We start from the raw sequence: 19,815 nt of genomic DNA, 5'->3' as shown, positions 1-19,815 counted from the left end.
TTTGATTGAAATAATATAAAGTGCACGTTTTGCCTAATTCAGGAGACGTTACATGTAATGTTCATCGAAAATGTTAACTTTTCTTTTACGACGTTGCACATGTACAGTAACTTCTGAAGTCAATATTCGTGAAATGGAATTTTAAATACACTGTTAAAGAAAAAAAGAAAGGCGTCTATATATTTGCATTGCTATTAATTAACTAAAAGAAATAAAGATAATTGAATCATAGAATGAATAAGGGCAAGACAATTTCCTGCAAACGCTATAACAAAACTTTAATTGTTTTTATTACTTAGAAAGGTAAAAAAGAATAAGAACTTTTGTGATTCCTCCTTCATTTTCTGTCTGCAGAAGATAACAGGATCTTGTTCAACTGTAAACTGTGCAGAAAATGAGAAATGCATCCCGTTATCATTGGGAAACAGCAAATGTGATCTATCTGGTATGTTATAATGATTTCTTTCATGGGCGATTTTTGGATCAAAATTAATTCATTGATTGCTAAAAAATGATTTAAGGTTTTCCCAAAGTTTAAGAAAGATTACATTAAATTAATGGAAAGCTGAATTTACGAAAAGTAACTTGGAGTCAAAAATGTCCGAAAGGTACTAATATTCTCTCTGATATAACTAAATATTTATAAACTTAGACAATTGTTTTTATTTCAATACTTTCACAATAACTGATCATCTAACTAACATTGTCGGTGAACTTAGATTATAACTGCCTCGTTTGAGAATCCCTGTAAAGAATCTTAGAAAATTGCTCACATTTGTCCATAGAACTGTTGGGAGAGTAAAAATAGTCAGTGTTGTCTACGTTTTCTATCTAATACATAGTTGCCTCTTTTCTAAGTTTACGTATATGATTGTCTATATCTGATGTACATTTAATACATTAATGGACAGTTATAATGTTGATTCATTTTTTAAAGATTTGCAATTCTAGTTTCTATCTCAGTTGAGTGGTGTTTTCCTCTATTTCTCAAACTTATGTGCAAGGTAGTGAAATTGTAGTGTAGATTTTCATTCATGATTATGTAATTTCATCATTTTCATAGTTATATTTTGCCCTTAAATCAGTACAAAAAGTTCAAAATTTGTACATATTATTAATATATAGAAGGCAAGTGCAACCACTGTAATTGGATCTACCGAAGTCATTTGAATAAAGTAGGGAATGGTAATCTTTAAAAATAAGAAACAAAATCTATCAGTATACAGATATAAAAATAGATTAAAAACACATATTATTTTATATTATTTTCTTTATGCTGTATATTACAATCTAATTTTATTGATGACTTCATGTAAATGGCTTAAGTTCTGATTGAGATTACTTTTTTTACAATCCATGTTGTAGTCCTTTTCAATTATTTTGCGTGTATACGTGTTCTTTATATTGTAAACTTGTGTATATTTATTTTTTAATGTTTGTTAAACCCAACAAAATATATTTTTTCGTTAGTTATCTGTTTTATAATACATAAAATTTTCATCTCTGATATGAACACGGGTACTTGTTTTTATTAAGTATCAGCTACATTATCCAGCAATGGGGTACACGATTAGAAACCAATGTGTCTTATGATAAAAATGGCGTAGTTGCCAGCCGTACGTTTATAGTAATCGGAAGGTTTCTGAGGCCATTGTTCGAATCGGTGGGGGTCATTGTTAGAAAATAAGTTGTAGTTAAATATCACCGATGTCTTCACCGATGCCTCACAACGCTCCTCATAGGAAACCCATCATTAGCACATCTTTGAAGAATGTATGGCCGAGCATCGTCCAGTGTCCGTTGAATCTGAGGTCATCGGGAGTAGATTGGTGGTCAACAGTCATCGGCTCTTCATCGGTCGATGTTTGATCAAACATTGGCCTATAGTCAACCGATGCACGAATGATGTTCACCAATGTATGAGCAATGCAATATATTAATAACCTCGGCCGATCACCCCAAAACATCGTTTTATGATTAACAATGCATCGCTGGGCTTTGTAAGTCCGGCCGGCAACAACGCCATTTCTATCAAAAGACGCATTAGTATATCGTATAACCCATTGCTGGATAATGTGACTGATATATGACCGATGTGGACCGATGTTGAGGTATCGCTCACACAACAGCCAGGAAATGTGACTCATGTATCATAACTCTTTATTACACCCTTTATTCACCCTTCCGGAAAATTTCTGTATTTTTCAATTTTTTTTTTCTAAATTCAAATCAATTGTCAATAAGTGGTTAAATTCTAGATTACATGTACTTCTTAAGGCTTTGCTTAAAACAAAGCATTTGTACAGCGTTAGATGTGTTACCCAAAGTAAATTATAAATATAGTTCTGAATAATGACTCATTTTTATTGTTTAAAGACTGTGGAATCCCTAATGTAGATGGCGCTGATATGGATAGTGTGGAAAGATGGGATGCAATAGGAATCTACAGACAGATGCAAATAAAGTGTAAAAGTAGCTACAAACAAAAAGGATCAGGGCTTCTCAACTGTCCGACAAGTGGTCAATGGGATATTAATCTAGTTTGTGGTATGATTTATTTAATATATGATTCAAAAATGGCATTTTGTTCTCTTAAAATGTGGTTTAAAGACAAGAAAGGTATATTTGTTTAACATCCATTCATTCATAAATGTTTTTAAAAACAACATATTAAATTTTCGAAGATAAAGTGGGCAATCCATAATTTAATGATCTGAAATATCCCAGAATACTAAACCTCAATCGGCATGTGTAACCATATGTTCATCAAAAAGTTGACATCATAGGGTTAATGAACTTCTATTGGTGAATATTGGCACGAGTTGGCTGTATGTTCATCAAAAAGTTGATATCATAAGATTAATAAACTTATTTTGGTGAATATTGGCACGAGTTGGATGTGCATTTGTACAGCCAACGAGTGCCAATATTCACCAAAATAAGGTCAATAAATCCTTTCTAGTATAGCTAAAACATCTCCCATCGATTTATATAAATAATTTCAACTAAATAACTTAAATTGATAAGAAGTTAAAGTATCGGCATTTAAATTAATGTATGACCTGCAAGTGTTCAATATCGCATCATTTAAAGAACCCTACCTAGCGTTATGATCTGCTTAATGAGGTATAATTGAGGCTAATACGAATTTAATTATGAATAAACAATTTTAATTTTGCTTGAAAATAAACACTTCTTTCCAAAAAAGGCACTATCTTTCATGAAAGTGCCTCCGAGATGTCGACCAGACGACATTTCCCAGATAGCAAAACATAGTTAGACCAACGTTTGCCCAATTTTTTTTTTCCACCGTTGGCCCACTGTTGGTAATCTTACCTTGGCCCACGTAATTTTGCTCATCGGCCCAACGTTGGTCCAACATGATGGCATATTGCTGGACCAACGTAGGTATATCTGTTTGCCAACTAACAGCCAACCTTAATAACTAGTTGGTTAGGTTGGCCCAACGTTGGCTCTTTGTTGAATTGTCAGATGGCATATTGTTGGGCCAACGTAGTTATGAGTGTATGCCAACCTTAACAACTGGTTGGTTAGGTTGGCCAAACGTTGGCCTTTTATTGAAATACCAGATAGCATATTGTTGGGCCAACGTAGTTATTAGTGTATGCCAACTGACAGCCAACCTTAACAACTGCTTGGTTAGGTTGGCCCAATGTTGGCCCTCTGTTGCAATGCAGATGACATATTGTTGGGCCAACGTAGTTATTACTGTAAATCAACTAACAGCCAACATAGAAAAATTTGCAATTGTTTAAATGATTCTTTACATAAACCTATCACATAACTGTTTTAAGAAAATTATACACAATTCAACCTGCATCCATAATGCATACATGGACATGTTAAATGAAAACATTACTAATGATTCACTTTGAAAAATATTACATACAGTACCGACCGGACACAACCTAACATCAGATCGAACCCGAAGCGGACCCCGGGTTCGATCGGGGTCCGCATCGGGTTCGCTTTCAGAAGTTTTTGGACTGCTCTGGGTGCGCTTTGCGTGCGCTCCGGGTTCGCTCCGGGTTCGCTCTGGGTCCGCTGGAGGGAACCCTGCGTTCGCTTTCTGGGACCGCTTTACGCACTGATGCGTGAAGTGGACCCCGCTTTAATCTCGCGGTCACTAAGCCCCGCCTCTTGTATATTCCGATACAGTATTGGGATTGTGGATCGATCATTGTTTCTTATGCGGTGATCGATACAAGTACACTGTACATGTAAACAGTGACATTATGGAGGACATTGATAAAATTTCCAAATACATTCGACGTAGATTTACATGTGTAATTGATTTCCTTGATTTCTCCGATCTCGGAATTTCGATCACGAGAAATTCAAAGTAAAGTATCGAATGCTTGAACAGTTGAACAAAATCCACAGTTAATTATGAATATCATAACAATGAATTATTTACAGTAAATAACATTAAGCAAGTCATGAAATGGTCCTCAATAAATAATGACTATCAATTCATTGAATGATCTACGGTTAATAATAATATCAAATCATAAAATACTTTGCCATATTAATGGATATCAAGTCATGAAATGGTCCGCAATAAAAAATAAATTTCAAGTCACTGGATGATCCATAGTTATTAACATAGATTAAGTCATTAAATGGTTGGCAGTAAAAAAATGAATATCAAGTCATTGTTTGATTCAAGTACAATACAAATATCACTACATTGAATGATCCGCAGTAAATCACTGAAATCATGTCATTGAGGTTCCGCAGTAAATAAAAAAAAATCAAGTCACTGGATGATCCGCATTAAATATAATGAGAAAATCATTGAACTAACAGCAGTAAAGAAAAGTAAGATCAAGGTATTCAATGTTTCAGTAAATAATTATGGTTTAGCTAAATCATCTTATCGTAAAAGATAGATTACGCCCTGTCAATAGCTTTTAAAATTGTCTATTTCATCTTCATTTGTTAAAAAATCTTTTATTAGAATTACCTCAGGGGTGGACACGCTTTGATGACAGTATTTATTTCGTTGGCAAATCAAAGGAAAATTGGGCAACTGCTATGGTATGCTAGTTGGATACCTAATTAGCATAATTTAATAGTTAATTGTATATAAAATGATTTTTTTTTCACTGATGTTCATTTAAACCTTTATACCAGTGTTATATAATGCATTTGAGCACCGCTTTGTTTTAGGAGGACTGTAAAAGGCGGGGTTCAACTTTAGCAGAGATAGAATCAGCAGAGGAGAATGACTGGATAAAGAAAAACCTACTGGAACATTTGTTTCGTAAGTGAAATAAATCTTTTTTAAAATCAAAATGATCCGACAATGAACAATAATATGAAATAAAATAATTTAAGGTATGGGAAAATTACTCAAAGCAAAATACATGTATAAAATCTAAACATCCTTTGAAAAATTACAAGAAAAACAATGATGTTGCCATCAGTTGATTGATTTTTTTTTGTTTTACGTCCGATTCGAAACTTTTTCGCGCATATGGAGACGTCACCATATATCGGTGAATAGCTTCAACTTTCGGCAATCAGGGCCATTGAGCAGTGACGGATCTTTGTCGTCTCAACGCTTGCCGTGAAACAGGGCCTTAGTTTTTAAAGGTCTCGTCCAAAGGACCCGCAACTTTCACTTCATAGTAGGGATGTCAACCGATAGTCGAGTACTCGACTATCGTTCGATCATACCGACTATCGACTAAGATTTTTTTAGTCGGCTATTCGTTAAAAATTTGCTACTTTTTTAGTTATCTCATTTTCAAGGTAACAAAATTGGCTCTGCTTAATTCATTTCTCAGTATATGATAAAACTAGGTTTTGCTTAATAACCGTTCTAAGTTAATTGTTCAAAGTAAACTTTTTGCTTGTCCATTTTTCTTAAAAATCTAAGTTAGGGTGTTTTTAAAAAGATACCAGGATGGAAAAACAATTAAAAGTATGTTAATATAATATGTGAAACTAAACCTGCATTCTGCGTCGAATATATTGTATCAAATTATAGGCCAACAACCATTCCTCAATTGAATCCTTTCTGGTATGTTTTCCGGAAAAATTACAAAGTGCAGAGCAAAAAAATGTACCGTTGCTATAACAAACATGATTTAGAAGGATTGTCTATTTTTTAGTGCTAGAAATAAAAAGGGCTTTCAAGATCTATTTGGTTTGCTAGCTCAGAATTATATAATTCCAACCCACAATACCATAAAATCATGCATAATGCAACTATTTATTAATTAGAAATTTTTAAACAGCTGTTATATATTGTTTTGTAAAAACATGTAAGCTGGGAGGGGGCAGTAATGAGTGTAAATTATATTTTTTTTCTGTCAGTCATTTCAAAATTGTATTGATCAGCTTTTGATTGTTTGCAAAATAATCTCATAATTAAAATTGTTAGCAAGCTCTCTGTGTTTTTATAAGAGGTACGCTTTGACCGTTCAGAAGTCGCGGGTTACTGACTAGATACGTTCAAGTGGCTTCATGTAGTGGATCAATTACGGGTGCATGTTCTAGCGTTAGTAATAGAAAAGACAAACGCGAGCTTTTGTTGTCATGTATTTAGTATACTAAATAAAATTTGCAGTAAAACTAAGTATTTGAAATGAAATACATTGGATACATTTATATATTACCAATATAAGTACATGTTTACAATTCAGAATTGATGGTGATAGCGTTCATTAAATATTATAGAAGCAGTTCTTAAAAGACATTTGAGAGATTAAATTAATCAACGAGTACTCGACTATCGTTCGACTAAAGCCTCCGACTATTCGACTAAGCTGTCCGAGTAAAAGTGACATCCCTACTTCATAGTGACAATTGCATAGCGAAGGAGCAGTTGCTATCCATTTTTTCTATCTACTGGGCTCAGTTTGGCCGAGATTTGAATTCACGACCCTCCAATCATGAAACAAGCGCTCTATTGACTATTTTAGTGAGGAATTTCCCTCAGTTGCCTCGGAATTAGGCACATATATCACATATCATCAAAATTATATCTGACTCAACGAATATTAAACACAAACTGTGTAAGGTACGTTTTATGCTTTAAATTTAATATTTTGAAAAAAAAGACCTGTAAGTTTTTCGATAGTAAATGAGACCAAATTGATGTATAATCTTTACTTCTGAATAACTTTAACCACCTTAATCGCATACACAAACACTTAAACATTTTATGAATATGTATAGAGCAGCCCGGGCTTTAATTACTTTTCATGATTTATAAAAGAAAAATCTTCCTTTGACAGTTATCGGCATTTCCATTGAAATAATAATATTAAAATATTGGATAATTTATATGGTTATTGTGGCATTTGATGAATAAATGAAAATAATTAAAAGTGTGCTACATATAAAAACATTAACATAGGTTAACATAAAATAAGGGATTCGTATAAAACTAAAGGCATGCCATATGTTTATAACAATGTCATTCTTTTAAAAAAAAGCTACGAAAGCTCGAATCACTTATTAATCTTTAAACATATTGTATAGGTATTTAAAAAGGGGGGCTTCATTTATTAGCGGCTTTGGTGCGAACAATGCGCATGAATATCAATAAGAAACCTTGCGTAGTATAATCCATAGTTATGTGTAGCATTATTCATGATTAATATTTATTTGAACTTTGTATTACTTACTTTTCTATATTATATTCCTTTTTGAGAAAAATTATGGAACATTAGCTACAGAATCATTGTAAACAAAATTAAGGTTTAAATGACGTCAGCGATTTTGACGAGATCACGTCGGTGTTTTGATATTACTATAGTTTAAAAAGTGTCTGTATTGGATAGATAATTAAATGAAAATTTCGGCCAAAAGTTAAAAAAAAACATACATGTATATGTATAAGCATATATTTTTGATGACAAATTTTAATTATTGATGACTTTTTAGCAATTTTAACGAAACTTTAAAACAACAATCAAAAGTAAAACTAATTTTCTAAATAGATTTGCTGTAAAGCCGAAAAAATAATTTAAATATTATTCATGATCATTGGTCTTAGTCCACAACTTGTGGCTGGAATTCTATCATTTTCACCTTTTTTATTTCCATAAAAGAAGGTAAAACTATAACCGAATGGACTGTATCCGTGTTGTGGATTGGTGGAAATTGTCCACGAAGAAGTAAAGATAAGGAAAAATGTCGGTGGCAGGCAGACAACAGCGAATTTTCTTACCACAACTGGCACGATGATGATCCGAGTGGTGATGGACCATGTGTATTTCTTGCCAAAGATGGGAAATGGGCTGACTATCCTTGTAAACATGAAAGATTCTACGTATGTGAAAAGGCTGCTTAGTTGAATATTCCTCAAAATATTTTGAGTGATGAGTTTTCAAACGTGTAAACCTAAACTTTCATGAAATGAACGTGGTTTGAAGTCATGTTTTTCCTTTATTTATTATTTTCTACCTAAAACTTATTTTTTCTAAAATTTATAATTAGAGGGTACAAAAAGGGAGAATTAAATTATTTTCTTTGTTTTATTGACATATTTTTCATTATATGAATCTTCTGCCATTCGGTAACCCGAAATTAGACTTAAGTCTACCGGAAGTTTATTGAATGGTACAGATCTGACCGTTCCTCCAAAATAAATGGTGAGTTACAACTGAAAAATTATATATTCCTTCTTGTCAACGACTGGCGTCCCTTGTTTCGTATGTGTATGGGTCGTATTTTCTTTATAATCAGCAAGTAACATTTAGTGTGCATGAATGACGTCTGAGTGTAGCCCTGACGCACTTTCAAGTCCAATACCCTCTTACTTAAGTTCCATGAGAACTAGAGGTACTGTGAACAATGTGCTCACTGAATGATACTCCCGCCTCCCATATAATTATAATAGCAAAGATTATATTTTGCTCTTTGAGACGCTAAAATGAGTCTGCTTAAAACGTGAAATAAAAGGTCAAAATTTCACTATGAAACAAAGATACTGTGAACGTCTTATTAAATTTCGTTCAGTGGTATAAGAGGAGTTGCAGATAGGAGATGGGTACCCTAAAATCTAAGAGATGGACGTACCACCAGACGAACAGACATCCTGATCACAATATACCCTCCCGCGTTTCAAGCTGGGGTATATAAAACTAAGTGTGTGGAAAAAAATCTTGATTCCGTCATTTTCAGATTTTTTAATGTCGCTTATTGGACATTTAAGAATCTAGTAAGTGTGTTTAAAAAAAAACAAAAGAAGGATATTTTATAGAACAGCGTCTAAGCATAAAACTATGTTTTGAAATGGTTAAAAGGACGTCAGATTCAAACTTATAATTCTAACAGCTAGATATTTTTGAATGTCTTTTGTTCATACTTAAGGTAAGTCACTCGTCAGCTTTTTAGAAAAGTTCACGCACAACCTCTTACTTAAAAATATTTATTATAATTCAATTTTTATAAAATATCTATATTCAACAATGTAAATTTTTTATCATTCACCGAAAAAAAACTGCTTAAAAATCTACAAAGAAGCAAGATTTATGAGGGACTATTTCTTGTGGTGGAAGAATATTCAGCAGAAATTTCTGCAAAATTGCACTTTTATTAAATTTAATGTATTGAAACTTTAGCCTCACATTCTTTTACTCGGAGAATATTTTCCGTTATGATATTGCAAGAATATTTAATATAGGTCTTAATTTATATTTTTAGAACAAGTTTACACCTTCACTCAACAAACTTTGCGAAAAAAATGAAGATATATTAAAGAAGTCAAGATAAAATTTACACCATTTTTTGCCTGAAAATCACATATTTTGACCATTATTTCAAAATTAACATCACTGTCCCAAACTTTTTCTTTCATTATTTTAAACTACTCGATAATAATAATGATAATAATAATAATAAAATTTGTATAGCGCCCTATTTAAAATAATTTACTCTAAGGCGCTGAACAGACACTATTTCAGATATACAAGTAGTTAAATACAACACAATAATCATAAAAACAATAATCATAAAAACATAAAACCTAAAATCATTCTAATGATCGTAACTAACATAAGAGTAAGCTAAAATTATAAGCTGCTAGACTAAGATCAAATTGAGATCACATTAAAAATTTCGCACAATACAGGTTGTGCCCAAAATAAATAGTCTGAGGACAATAAAACTCGATAACTTGTTCAAAATAAAAAATTACACGTCGTATGCTATCTTAAAAAGATGAGTCTTAAGATCTCGTTTAAAAGCTAAAAGTGACGTCTGGAACCGGAGAGCATCCGGTAAACCATTCCACAAAGTTGCCGCTGCATGGTCAAAACGACGCGTTCCGTATGTCTCCGTGCGAACACGAGGTTTCACAAGTTGTTTGGAGTCATACGAACGTAGAGTTCTTGACGGTTGATAGTGATGGTGATGTCCCCTGGAGTACTTTGAAAGTGTATAAAAGGATCTTATAATATGTTCTAAATTTAACTGGAAGCCAGTGAAGAGATATCAGAACTTCGGAGATATGATCATGCTTCCTAGTTCGGGTGACAATCCTTGCTGCCGTATTTTGTACTGTCTGTAGCCGTGATATATTTGTCTCTGTAATTCCATAGAGTAGTGCATTTCCATAATCAAGTCTTGATGTAACTAGAGTCTTACAAGCATCTTCTGTTATGAATGGACGAATTCGACTAATATTTCGTAGGTGGTAAAAACAGGATTTGGACACTGGCTAATATGAGTCTCCATGGTAAGTGATTTGTTGAAAAACACTCCCAGATTCTTCACACAATCTGATTCACAGATGACAGAACCATCAAAATCAAGTTGGTGTGTAAAAGATCTTTTAAGCTGACTCTTTGGTGAAAAAACCTTAAACTCAGTTTTATCCTGGTTCAATTTTAGTAGATATGCGCACATCCAGCTTCTCACGTTAGCTAAACAAGTTTGTAGTCGACTTTTTAAATCTGACCATGTTTCGTTCGGTTTTATAACAAGGTATATTTGTGTGTCATCTGCATAACAGTGGAACAGCATGCCATGATCACGACAAATTTTACCGATAGGTTTCGAGAAAAGGCAATACAAGACTGGTCCAAGCACTGAGCCTTGTGGTACTCCGAACCGCAAAACAAGATCTTCGGAGGCACTCCCACCAATGACTACTCTTTGTGTGCGCTGTGTCAAGTAGGATTCGATCCATTCCAGAGCTGCCCCAGAAATTCCAAAGGAGAACCTGAGACGTCTGAGTAAGATGGTATGGTCGATCACATCAAACGCAGCAGACAAGTCTAGCATCACTAGGGCCATACAGGAATTTTTATCAAGTGCTGATACAATGTCATGATGGACTCGGAGGAGTGCAGTCTCTGTAGAGTGGCATGCTCGATATGCCGACTGCAGTGGTTCCTGTAGATTGTTCACTTCCAGATGATGCTTTAGTCTTTTTGATACTACCTTTTCGAGTATTTTTGAAATAAATGGTAAGTTGGAAACTGGTCTATAATTTTTCAGTTCATTACAGTCAAATTCCGGTTTCTTCAGAATAGGGCGAATTATAGCCTCTTTGAAGGTTGTCGGTACTGAAGATCCAGATAATGATTTGTTTATTATCACTGTTATTAAGGGAAGCAACTCTTCAATGCATGGTTTAAGTAAAGATGTTGGGATTGGGTCACTCTCACAAGACTTCGTTGGTGCTCCCATGATGATATCATAGATCTCCTTGTTTGTAGCTTCAGTGAAAACAGCAAGTTTCTGACCCACATGTTGAATATCACTCTTTAGTGCCTCGCTAACATTAACTTGCTTAGATTTACTAAGTTCAGATCTGATCGTTTCAATTTTTTCCAGTAAAAAACTCACAGAACCTATTTGCTAACATCTCTTTGCTGTCATGTGCTGGAAAGACAGTCTCCTTAACCTTCCCCATGAGATTGTTAGTTAGGTTATATAGTTGTTTTTGGTCATGTCCAATTTCTAATATCTTTGTGGAGTAGTAATCCTGCTGCGATTGCAGTAGCAGTTTTGAATAATCGGTACACAATTTTCTGTAAATTTGCTTGTGTATCGTTAAGTCAGTGTCACGCATTTTCCGCTCTGCTTTTCTACGAGCCTGCTTTTAAGTTGGCGTTATACCATGGTGTTTTTGGTCTTATGATTATTTCTTTTGTTTGAACAGGTGCATGGCTGTCCAGGATACATTTAAGACTGGTGTTATATGTCGTCACTAGTTCATCAATCTGCATGTCCATGTTTTGCTCACTGACTGATGAAGAAATGTCTTTCTTAAATTCATCAATGTTAATCTCACTTAACTTCCTGAAAGACAGTTTTTCGTTCAGGCTTTGGTTTAGAGATTTGTATCAGAGCATGAACAGCATAATGGTCTCCTGCAGGATTTCCTCTGTTATCACACAAAATTGGGTCACTGATCGTCGGATCAGATAGCAGAATGGAACTGTCCTCCCTAGTAATCATGACGTCCAAGGTATGGCCATGGACATGAGTCGCACCTTGCACTCTTTGGCAAAGTCCATGATCATTTAATATTTTCATGAACGTCTTTGAATCAGAGTCACTGGGACGATCAATATGGAAGTTTAGGTCACCAGGTCGATACTTGTGACTGATCAGCACTTAACTTCTAAAAAGCTTGATATAAAAAAATATTTTATTGCCTATTTAGTTTTTTAATACCCCAAATATATTCTTTTTTAGTGCAAAAAGGTCACACAATAATAAACGCGCATTAATTTGCAAGATTTGTTCAATAATGAATATTTATTCAAACCATTTTTTGTAAAATAAGATTAAATTTATTAACGTAGTAACATCTGATATAATAAAATTAGAGATAAAGTAATAAATCAAAGAGTTAAAATTTATGTGCAAAAAGGTCAACTTAATTGTACCATAGATCAGTAAGATGCACACTGACCCCCCTATTTTCTCTGCGAATTTGAGTCATACTGTATGAGTACTTATCCAAAATATACTTCCCAAAAATCCTTGATTTAACAAATTTGACGAGTGACTTACCTTAAAGTTTATAATGTAAAAACTGTTTAATGCTATGAACAATGTGAGATACACTACAAGAATCGAAAAATCTGAGTAGTCCCGGGGTGCATTTCTGGTACATGTGCTCTCTAGTAGGCATATGTAATTCGTTGACATAATTTGTGAGTCATGGGCATTTTCTCAACACTGCATAGTACAAAGCGAGAAAACTACAATTTATCTAACCTATCTAAATTGCGTGGAAATTTATTTGATAGGAAAAATTGCTATTTCCGAAATTCATTGGATTAATACTGAATGTAAAAAAAATTGAAATAAATTCTACATACAAAAGATATCAAGAATATACTTGGTATTAAAATTTTGTATTAGAGCAGGAGAATCGATTGCTGTTGGCAAAAACTGAGGAAATAGCCAATATCAACTTTAACTAATTTCTATGCTCATCAGCACCTAGATTTCAGACAGAAAAAAATGTAGTTTTTGCCGATACTCATTAGAATTTCATTATATACTTCAGAGACTCACCGATACACTCTCATGATTCTTTCTTTGGTGTGTCTTCTACTGCTATCCTAAATTTCATGTCGATCTGTAGTGTCGTTTGAGTTGTACAAAATTGTTCTACCCCACTCTTGATTTTTTTTAAGAGAAGGGAGTGGGGTGTTAGTATATAAGCATTTGTTAAAGTGAAAGTTATTTATACCTCCCGAACTTAAGCTTGAATGTGACCTTTGGGTCAATTGGTTTAAAGATCAACAAACCTTATAAACTTGTGTTTAACACTTGAAGCTGAATCAAGCTAAAATATGATAGATATTTTCCCAACTCTTGAGTAAAGGTCAAGGTCAAATATGCATGTCAAAGGTCAAGGTCATTTTGGGGGGAAAAGCATATGTAAGCAATTTTTATTCTTTTCAAAAGATCTTGACATTTTTAACCTTGATGTAGTCTTATCGCTTATAATCCGAAGTCGTCAGTTTTTTTTTCGGTGCGGCTGACATATTTAAAAACTACTAATTAGGTGCAATAATGTAATGCACAAAAGATTCAACAGAATGAAGTTAAAATTTTCGAATTTATTTAATCACTTCCTGTGACGACCGGAAGTGACCGCGGAGATATTTATCCTTATATCTGTAGCTCACTCCTCAAGGTTTACTAGCATTATAAGTTTGGTGTCTTGATCTGTTACCATTTCCAAGATCTTGCAATGTTAACTTCTCAATTTGAGGACAGGAAATCACGTGACCGGAAGTTAATTTTAAAAACATATTTGTAGTTACTCTAGACATTTGCAGTCTAAATAATATGTCCTAAAATCATTTCAAATACTCTTTCCAAAAACGATACTTATGGGATAGTATGATCATCAATTTATGCAGCTTTTCTCTAATAACCGAAAGTCGCCGTTTGTTTTTTCTAGTGGGTCTGACATATTTCGAAATAACAAATATCATGCAATAATGTGTTGCCAAGAAGGATTCAAAAAATGAAAGTTAAAATTTCCGATTTATTTGATCACTTCCTGTGACGACCGGAAGTGACAGCGGACAACCTTAACCAAAATGGTATTGCATACTCATCAAGCTCTATTGTTCCTTTAAGTTTAATGTCTTAAGTTCATACCGTTTCCGAGAATTTTACAAAGATATTTGACGCTACTGTAGACATTTGCAGTCTGAATAACATATTCAAAAATCAATCTAAATACTTTATCTATAAAAAAAATATTTATGGGAAAGAAAAATACTCAAATTATGTAGTTTTTCTCTTAATATCAGAAGTTATCGTTTTTGTTTTCGGTGGGACTGACATATTTCAAAACTACAAATCAATGCTATAATGTGATGCGAAAAGTTTCAAAAAAGTAAAAAATGAAATTTTCAATTTTTTTTATCACTTCCTGTGACGACCGGAATGACGGCAGACAATCTTATCCCAAATGGGCTTGCATACTTATCAAGATCTATTACTCATATAAGTTTGGTGTCTTCTCTTACCGTTTCTGAGATATGAATCGGACAACATATTTTTGAAAAAAAAAACGAAAATCGGTCATATCTGACGACTGAAAGTGAATTTTAAAAAATAAAAAAAAAAAAAAAAATCTGAGCGTATTTTTCTTCTCTATCATCTCTGAAAATTTCAAGAAAATCCGTCCATGAAAGTAGGTACACCTATGTACCTTAATAAATGGGAATAAATAGCCACAAATCATAAAATACATTGTAGTATTAAAAAAAACAAAGAAAGTCTATAAAGTGTATTATAAGACAAATTAAGGTTTATATCACGACTGAGATAAAAAAAAATCTTAAACTTCCAACTATACCTTTTTGATAATGTATAAAGATAACTCACATTGATCGATATTATAGAAACTACAAACAATGCAATCCTATCAAGAGAGCATTTACACAGACCCCAGAAAACACAGAAGGTGGGATCGGATGCCAAAAAGACGTAAACATCATTTGCTGATATGAAACACCCTTCGTGAGCATTTATCATTGATCAGGTTGACAGGATAGTCCGTACTCAAATTCGGTATGAAAACAAAAGCCAAACAATTGAAATGAAACCAGTCAGCCATTATCAAACCCGTTAATGGGATGTATTTTCTAAAGAAGTTAAAAAGGGAACACCAATTATGACTTAAGATAATGGTTTTTCAAATCTCTGTAACATCAACGTTTGAGTGAGTAGCCTGCCTGGATTTTTGAATAATGATCGCACTCAGAACAAGGCTATGATTTTTTTTCCTTTTTGAAACGGGTCAAAAGCTTCACATGCTTTTATATTGATTCACGATTCATTCATACAATTTTTAACTCGTATTACGGAAAAGAAAACGAACAGGATTTTTAGCATGTATTTACTTTCCCCATATTGATAACTTTCTTTTTGTTAATTTGCATTTTATTGTGTCTCGACACAATATAGATCCCCAAAACAGCCATTGTAGGATCTTGCAAACGTTAATCAAACGCGAAACTGGAAATGATACAGTTTGTTTTAGACGATTAGTTATATTCAGTACTGTGACACTCACATAAATACATGTATGTACAAGACCATTTTTTAAAATGTAATGGGTTTTGATTTTTTTCGAAACCATAATGTAACTGTTTACAAGTTAAAAGTAGAAATATTTAGAGGAAAATTATAGAAAGAAGAAAAATTAAAACATTTGTTCTCGTGGGTCACTGCATTTTAAAGATCATCATTTAAGCTATTTTATTTTTCAACATTTATATGGAATTTCATTTTTTTTTTAATTTTTATAATGTTATTTTCAGTTAACCCTGTTCAGTCTTCTCTCGTGTTATAGATCCTGTGTGATTTTTATTTAAGTTTTCAGCGGACCTTCTTTTATTCTCATAATTAATTTCATAGTAACTGGCTCCTTTATATAATAACTTACAGATGTACATCTCATGGTTCTAAAGCATTCTTCCACATAATCAATTATACTATACACAGCGAACATATCTAACATGTGGCCATATTTTAACTTTGAATATCCATTTTGTAAACTTGCTGAAATTCGTGAGTATGTATTAAAAAAGGGATGCAACATATTTCAGATATAGTAACGTGCGCGTCATATTTAATATCTCATTACTCTTTGCTTAAGGATCTATTTGTAATTCGGTGTATATTGCTTAAAGTAAGATAAATCAATCAAATGTTTCGTTGAAGTTTAAATACAATCTAATGTTCAGACAATCGTACCCTGAAAATGAGATTTTTATCTTTTTATATTTACATTTTCAATGTCTTTGTCGGAGATAAAATTACAAATTGTAAATGTACTTTATTTTCCCATCAATGTATGGGCGCGGTTCCAAAAAAAAAACATATGCAGAGCAGGACAAACATCTAGACAGAAGCAGGGCTCGGAGCACGTGGATTGGCGGAATCAAATCATGTTAATATAAGGAATAACTGTCAGATATTTCAATTTCATGACGATGATCAATCGATTGGATTTTATGCATAAATTATCACGCAAACCAATCGATTGATCACATCATGAAATCGAAAAATAAGACAGTTATTCCTTAAATCAATTTTTTACTACCATAGTAGAATATTAATTAAAGAGAGTTATGACCTTGTATTTTACCTTTTTTATTTACAATTGTGTCAAAGTTAAAAAGAAGAATATTTATCACTTTTTTCAAAATTCAGTTGACATGACAATGATAATATATTCAATAACTTTTGCTAAAAATATTTCTGAGTAAAAGGAAATGAAGGTACATGTAAACATCAGCCTAAGGCTTTCTGTGATAATTCAGTTGACTGATTAAACTGTGCAGTTTTTTTGCTAAGGGTGTTTTAATGACAAAAGATACATAATATATTACAAACTGTTCTTTTTTTCTGTAAGCAACGCAGATTTGTCCTCATTTCCTGTTTGTTGAAGACAATATACGTGAAACGGTACTCTTGGTACATTTGCAAAAGATGTATGATGGTAATGGACGTCTACTTAATTCATTATATATTGAGTCTACGGAATGATACGTTAAAGTAAACCACATTTATTTAAATAACGTCTCATTCTAAAAATAGTTATTATGACATCCAACTTTAAGCAGGTATGCACATAATGTGAAAAGGAATCTATATTGCAGATATTGAACTGTACTTCACTTAAAAATGTATATAGATCGTAAGCTGCTTAAGAAAAAAGTCCACGTTTTCGTGAATGTTGCAGTATAACGCCCTCGGTCTAGAAATGTTGTTTCAAAGATAAAAGCCGAGGCGTAAGCCGAGGCTTTTATATTTCAAACAATATTTTGAGACCGATGAAACTATCCTACATCATTCATGACAACAACGAACTTTAATTCTATTCTACCAAGTTCTCTAAAATACGGCTAATCATTTCTTCTATAGAGAAACGAATAAGGTCACCATGTCTCAATTGCTCTGTTCCATTTAACACAAAGGGGTAAATTCGTTTGTTTACCTAGCATGAAATGCAGACGAATAGTATTTTTCTGCATTTAAAATAGCATTTTATCTATTATATATTTGAATGTACAATAACAAATAAGTTTTCTATTTGATTGCTTTATCACTTATATAACGAAGGTGAAATTTGATCTAGGTAGGTCCGTGGAACAACCCCACTTAGCTATAAAAACCTACATTCATCAGTTACTTTCGGAGTTTCGACTCTAAAAGACGACGCACCGATGATTCTAAATAAGTATTTCATTTTGGAGTCAAATATTTTATTTAAACTGTACAGGTTTGATATGTGTTTCTGACCTGATAATATTTTGATGATTTTCGAGATTCGTTGGAGAATAATGTCCGTGGCATTTGTTTGATCTCGGCAATAATCGTGATAGAATTGTAAATTATTCATAAAAGAGTAATTTTGATACGCTTTTTATTTTTGACGATGACGCAATTTGCCCGTATGTTGAAAGATTCAAAAAGAAAGCCAATGGTTTTATGAGGAGCGTAGCGGATTAGGATCCCTTTGGCCATTGAAGAAACCACAGTCACAACTGAATTTTACCTATACAATCACGGGTTTGAAGTCAAACTTTACAAATATTGAGACACATTAAGAATTTCAAATTCTCGAGTTTTCTGGCTAATTTCACATTTAGTCTGACAATATTTTGTTGTACAAGACTTTCATTACCGCTGGAAAATAATCAATACGAAAGCAGTTGTTGTTAAAGTTTGCTGCTAATGATATTATTTCATGACTTCTGCTCTAAACAATGCAAAGTTTTTCTTAAAGAATAATGATACGGTATAAATTATGAACGTTTTATTTACGTTGATGTCATAAATAATCAATTTATTCAAGAATTCATTTTCTTCATTGCTATCGGAATTTTATAACGACGGTCGACCCAGCATGTTTTTTTCAATATCAGAGGTGCAGATTTATTTACATGCATGCACATGTACTTTTCTTTATGTCATTGCATCTCAATTTGTTTTAAAGAAATTATACATTAAAAATTGCTTGATGTATTTTTAATTTTCTAAAGTCAAATATGTTCTATATACATGTAAAAGTAAAAATAGACACACTGAATGCATTTCCAAGAACGGTAACTCTACTTCTTGTTTCCCAAAAGATATGAAATTATATTCATCGCCAAATGTAAAACGCCATGATTTCTAAATAGGAAAAGGTGGCAGTTTATCGAGAATTAACTGTATTGACAGTTCCTTTTATCTAAAAATATATTTTAAGAAATAAAACAAACGGTAAGAATTTCGAAGTAAAAATACTCTGACTATATTAAAAGTTTTATCATGACTAAAGCCTTCATATAAGTATATATTTATATTTACCAATTCTTTCCCTATATGACAATACTAAAAAAATGAAATTCAATTTTCAATGACGTGTAGTCGGTCACATGATCAGACTTTCTTGCGTATGGAAAGCAAACTGCACGAGACATTAAGAAAGTCTTGACTTTGACGTCATATGACGTCGTTTTGATGCGTTATGTTGCATTCAATAGCAAAGTCTAAATAGAGCATTTTGTCTTTGTAATGTGAACAGAAATAAAAATATAATAAATATAAGAAATAAGATATCATTTTTAGAGTGTCATGATATGACATGCCCTTTGGGCGTTATAGAATTTGATCACGTTACCGACTTCATGTCAAATCCCAATGACAATCTAAAAATGATATCGTATATCTTAAGTATACTTCAGTTATCGATAGTATACAAACGTTCATTTTGATTAGGGTTCCACTGCTTTTTCACAAACAAATGGACGCAATTCTGTACATGGGAAGTCATTCCATTTTCCGTTAAAT

General features: G+C 32.9%; 1 protein-coding gene across 1 annotated transcript; it reads left to right on the top strand.

Moving 5' to 3' along the window:
• The first annotated feature begins 4,986 nt into the window (after positions 1-4,986).
• LOC134233614 (collectin-12-like) lies at positions 4,987-8,372 on the top strand. The gene is made up of 3 exons (XM_062715592.1): positions 4,987-5,061; positions 5,194-5,287; positions 8,088-8,372. The coding sequence occupies exons 1-3, from the start codon at positions 5,059-5,061 to the stop codon at positions 8,327-8,329; spliced, it is 339 nt and encodes a 112-aa protein (XP_062571576.1). The 5' UTR covers positions 4,987-5,058; the 3' UTR covers positions 8,330-8,372.
• Positions 8,373-19,815: the final 11,443 nt, after the last annotated feature.

This window comes from Saccostrea cucullata, unplaced genomic scaffold, assembly GCF_032062105.1.
Source record: "Saccostrea cucullata isolate Sc308-1 unplaced genomic scaffold, CSIRO_AGI_Scuc_v1 ctg6223, whole genome shotgun sequence".
In the NCBI taxonomy this organism is placed as follows: Eukaryota; Metazoa; Mollusca; class Bivalvia; order Ostreida; family Ostreidae; genus Saccostrea; species Saccostrea cuccullata.
The sequence above is the reverse complement of the archived record's forward strand: the minus strand, read 5'-3'. Positions and strand labels throughout refer to the sequence as shown.